Genomic DNA, 4,872 nt, shown 5'->3' with positions numbered 1-4,872 from the left:
TAGAATATTCTCCGACAAGTAACTATTATTATTTGACAGATCATTGTGATTATTTGACAATGTTGTGTCCTTGAGGGTGTCCGATCGACTTATAGCCAATTGGGTTTATGATGGGAACCTTATCCATGAGGCATGGGGAGCTGAGCCTCATAGGTCTGACTGGCTTTGAGGTTGATCGGGTGATGCTGAGAGCGATGAGAAGTAGGGAACTGAGTCTCATAGGTCTGACCAACTCTGGGGCCGATCGAGTTAATACTAAGAGTGAGCCGATGAGAGGTAGGAAGTTAAGTCCTATAGGTTTGTCTGACCGGCTCTTGGGGTGACCAAGTTGAGAGTGGTTCATTCAACTACGTATATCCTGAATTTGACTATCATTTCTCCTTGATTTTACATGCCATATTATCTTAACTATTGATCCTACCTTACTTTTGGCCACTCACTTACTGTGTCATATCAATACCCATTTGAATGGTTTCCGATTAGTAATGTTGATTCAATCAAATTACTTACGTAAAGATAATATCAAGGACTTTGTGTTCACAACTAAAAATATGATTTTATATATAAATAGTATCTGCTATCTAGTTATAACTTTTAACACATCATCATTTAACAATTAACATATATACATGACCATTAAACAATTAACATATATGGCCTTAACATCCTTGATACCTACTGGCATTATTGACAATCTTATTCTTTATGGAAATAAAATATACCCCTAAACATTGTTTTTTTAATCATTTTGTCTTGGATTATATTTTTCAAAAAGCACATAGCGTTTTCTATATATCTCTTCGTTAACTACTCTATATTATGTTTGTTTACATTTTAGTATCCTGATTTAGAAATCAATTTTACTTTGGGAAAATATGTTTGCTATTCAGCCTATGCTGTACCATCCTATATCACGGAGATATGCCATCACAAATTTCTTTATGTTCTGGTCATAGTGAGTTGGAATCTGAAGCTTGCAAGAACTGGAAGAATTAAATGCATGACTTCTTTTAGTGGATTATTTCATGCAAAATATAATCATACTATTAAACCTTGAATTTTACAGAGAGACAGGACTTGTGGCTTCACCTCATCCATCATATATAGCTGTGATCCTTAAGATTGGAGCAACCATGATTTGGATTTGATTCTGCATCTGCTGTATATAATGCACCGTGCCATTCTCCTCATTCATAACAATTATTTTTCTCCTCCATCATACTAAACTTTCTCCAAGCCTATTGCTGCAACAACGACAATGGAGTCTGTTTCCACGAGTTGTCTAATGGATATTTTCAACTTGTTGAAGGCGTGTTGCTCTCGGCCATGCAATTATATCATGACCTATGAGGGGACTTTTAGCTCCTTGGCCAATGAGGTTGGGCAACTGAAGGGCAAGAGTGTCGATGTCAAGAGAGAGGTCGAGGCAGCCGAAAGGGATGGCCTGACTCCCAGGAGGGAAGTGCTCGGGTGGCTCAACTCAGTGCAAAACATGGAAGATGAAGCCAAGTCGATAGAAGGAATATACGACCAAAAGATTAAGTGTTTGTGCAGCTTCCCGTTCAACGTTTGTTCTGCCTACCGTCTCAGAAATAGAGCTGAAGCAGCACTTGCAACGATCAGAGAGCTCAAACAAAGTGCAGAGTTCACTAAACTTGCAGATAACCTGAATCTTACCCGCTCCATCAAGATGCCAAACACTAAAACTATCGGCATGGACAAGGTCTTCGAGGAGCTTCAACGCCATGGCAAAGATGATAGTTTGAGTGTGATTGGCATCCACGGAATGGGTGGTGTGGGCAAGACAGCACTCTTGAGAAGATTCAACAATGATTTCCCGAGTGAAACAGAGGCAGACGTGGTAATCTTCCATGAGCTATCAATAGACTATAAGCTGGAGGAAGTCCAGAAATCTTTATTCGATCGACTGAGTTTGACATGGCAGGATGAGGTCACTCACAGAGACAGAGCAACCAAATTATTTAGAGTCCTGAGTACGTTGAACTTCGTATTGTTACTCGATAATCTATGGGAGCCCCTAAATTATCAGGTTATTGGAATTCCACTTCCTGCGGCTCCATCAAAGTGCAAGATCATATTCACAACACGAACAGAAGACACTTGCAGCCATATGGGCACAGATAAGATGATTAAAGTGGAATGCTTAGAAGAGGAGGCAGCCTGGAATCTCTTCAGAAATAGTGCAAGGATGGATGCCATTGACGCCGACAAGAATATACTGTTCGAGGCTAGAGATTTAGTCAAGGAATGTGGCGTCTTGCCTGCAGCTCTCATTGTGCTGGCACAAGCAATGGCGCATAAAAAGACGTGGGAAGAGTGGATACACGCCTTGAGAATCATGAAGGACGTACACCAACTTCCTGGTATGACAAATAATGTTTTTTCTATCCTGAGAAACTAAGCTATGATCGTCTATCCAGTGACAACTTGCGAGTTTGCGTCTCTTATGGTGCATTATTCAAAAAAGGATATTGGATTGGCAGATTTTATATTAGGGATTTATGGATAGGTGAAGGGATTATTGATAATGCCGATAATATACAGGATTCTACCCAGAAGACACAATTTCTGCTTGGCATACTACATGCAGCATCTTTAATAGTAAGGATGCTTTGGTTCAAATTATCATGTATAATCTTGGTTATGTGATTACCAGGTAATCACATAAACAAGATTATGATGAATAAAATATAACCAAATATTGTTTGGTTCAACCTAGGTAATGCAACGAAAACTTGTTTGTTTGAATATTTTAATGAATATCCTAATTTAATATTTTAACGTATTACCCTTAGTTACAAAACTAACTATAATAATAATAATAATAATATTATTATTATTATTATTACTTATTTTTTTATTTTTCTTTTTCCTGTATATTTTTTAACGTTTTTATGTATTTTTTTTATTTTTATATTATTTATATTTATATTTATTTTTTTTACATTTTTAAATTTTAATTTTTATTATTTATTTTTAAAATTTTTAAAATTTTTATAAATTTTATATTTTTAAAATTATTTAATTTTTTTATATTTTTAAAATTTTTTTAAAATTTTAAATTTTTTATTTTTTAAAAAAAATTTTATTTTATTTTACATTTTTTAAATATTTTTTTCACATTTTTTCTCTTTTTTCATATTTTTTCTTATCGGAGGGTATTTTTGGTAAAAAAATTTGTTAATCCCGAAATTAAAAAAAACCTTAGTTTTTTGAGGCTTTCCGATTCCAAGTTGCATGACCCTTTTGCTGACGTATCGGCCATGGAACATTACTCCGGAATCATCGAATACCTAAACTAAACAAAGTTTTTGTTGATAACCTTGGATGGATAACCAAAGTTATCAAGAATAACCCTGAACCAAACGTACCCTAAGTGTTGATAATAATACCTACTTCATGATTCACCCCATAACCCGAGCCATGATATTGTGGGTAAGACGTGAGTGCAGAAAGAAGGAGAACAAATGGTTGGTGCGGGATAGGGAGAGGGTCGAAGAAGCACCGGCAGTTGAGAAATGGCGAGATGCAGAGAGAATTGCACTTGAGGTGAACCAAATAAGTGACCTTCCAGAAGCACCTCAATGTCCTGACTTGATTTTTCTGAATCTTTAAGTTAACAAATTTCTCAGGAAGATTCCTAATGACTTCTTCTTGCACATGCCTCTCCTCAGAATCCTTGAATTGCAAGAGACTTCTATAGAGGAGGTACCGGTAAGCATTGGTAATCTGATGCAACTACACTATCTCAATCAATGCAAAACTAGGATTACTTCTCTACCAAAGGAGATGGCAGCACTAGTAAATCTCAAATACTTGCCGCTGGCATCCATGAAATATTTGAGAATCATTCCTGACCAACTAATCTCCAGTCTTCGAGAGTTACAGTGGCTTATCATGATGGACAGCTACACTGGGTGGAAGGAAGGACAGAGTTGCGAAGGAGGTGTGAGTTTCAAAGAGCTGGAAAGCTCGAAGAGATTAAAAGCCATTGGGATCACAGTCAGCACGCTTGCTGCTCTTCAAAACCTCTATGACTCTCCAAGACTGGCAGCATTCACACACTGGCTCCATATAGAAGGGTGTCCAAATTTGACGAACATCCCATCCTTGGATTTTCATGCGGAAACTATGCCCAGAGTAATAAGTATCCAGCTTCACGCAATGAGTGAGCTAGAAGAGGTAGTAATTGGCAATCGTCAACCTATTCTTCTACCTCTACAAGAGCTTCGACTTTCGAGTCTCCCAAAAGCAAAGCTGGTCTGGAGGGCTAGGTTCCCTAATACTCTTCTTGAACTAAAAATTGTGGATTGCAGGGCAATAGACAAATTCATCAAATTGGAGGGAGAGGCAAATGGTAGTGGGGAGACAGTTATAACAATTTTCCCTGATCTCCAGACAATGGTGCTACGGTGGCTTACAGAATTGAAAAGTTTGAGTGATGGAGAACGAATATTAAATTACCCATCGTTGAAGACTATCGAGGTGAAAGATTGCCCCAACCTTAAAAAGCTGACGTTTGTTGCTGATGGGCTGAAAGAGATCAAGTGTCAGAGATCATGGTGGGAGCATCTCAATTGGGGCGACGAACGAACCAAGTCCTTTGAACACCTCTACAATCCCATGAATATAGATTGATGGCTAATTTATCATGGGTATATGTGAAGAATATTGTAGGCATTTTATACAAATATTGTGAAAGTCTACTCCATACTAATTTTAGTTTTATGAGAGATATATGAGTGTCCTGTACTTGAGAGATTGATTATGTAATATTGAGTGTCTAAAATATGATATTTTGTAACGAGAGCTTAATTCAAGTTCCATGAGTATTTTGTACACTCTTCAAAC

General features: G+C 37.2%; 2 protein-coding genes across 2 annotated transcripts; both read left to right on the top strand.

The window, feature by feature from the left end:
* Positions 1 to 1,339: 1,339 nt before the first annotated feature.
* On the top strand, positions 1,340 to 2,422 carry LOC122007950 (probable disease resistance protein At1g61310). The gene has a single exon (XM_042563491.1). It carries the CDS (start codon positions 1,340 to 1,342, stop codon positions 2,420 to 2,422), a length of 1,083 nt encoding a protein of 360 aa, XP_042419425.1.
* Positions 2,423 to 3,547: 1,125 nt separating this feature from the next.
* On the top strand, positions 3,548 to 4,659 carry LOC122007939 (disease resistance protein RPS2-like). Its single transcript, XM_042563480.1, has 2 exons — positions 3,548 to 3,570; positions 3,654 to 4,659. The coding sequence occupies exons 1-2, from the start codon at positions 3,548 to 3,550 to the stop codon at positions 4,657 to 4,659; spliced, it is 1,029 nt and encodes a 342-aa protein (XP_042419414.1).
* The last annotated feature ends 213 nt before the right edge of the window (positions 4,660 to 4,872 follow it).

This window comes from Zingiber officinale, chromosome 1A, assembly GCF_018446385.1.
Source record: "Zingiber officinale cultivar Zhangliang chromosome 1A, Zo_v1.1, whole genome shotgun sequence".
Lineage (NCBI taxonomy): Eukaryota > Viridiplantae > Streptophyta > Magnoliopsida > Zingiberales > Zingiberaceae > Zingiber > Zingiber officinale.
The sequence above is the reverse complement of the archived record's forward strand: the minus strand, read 5'-3'. Positions and strand labels throughout refer to the sequence as shown.

Excerpts from the sequence above, each read along its gene's own strand:
- LOC122007950 (XM_042563491.1), top strand. The coding sequence starts at position 1,340 with ATGACCTATGAGGGGACTTTTAGCTCCTTGGCCAATGAGGTTGGGCAA.
- LOC122007939 (XM_042563480.1), top strand. The coding sequence starts at position 3,548 with ATGCAGAGAGAATTGCACTTGAG. Across the intron at positions 3,571-3,653 it reads CAGAGAGAATTGCACTTGAG|GAAGATTCCTAATGACTTCT; the intron begins GTGAACCAAATA and ends CAAATTTCTCAG.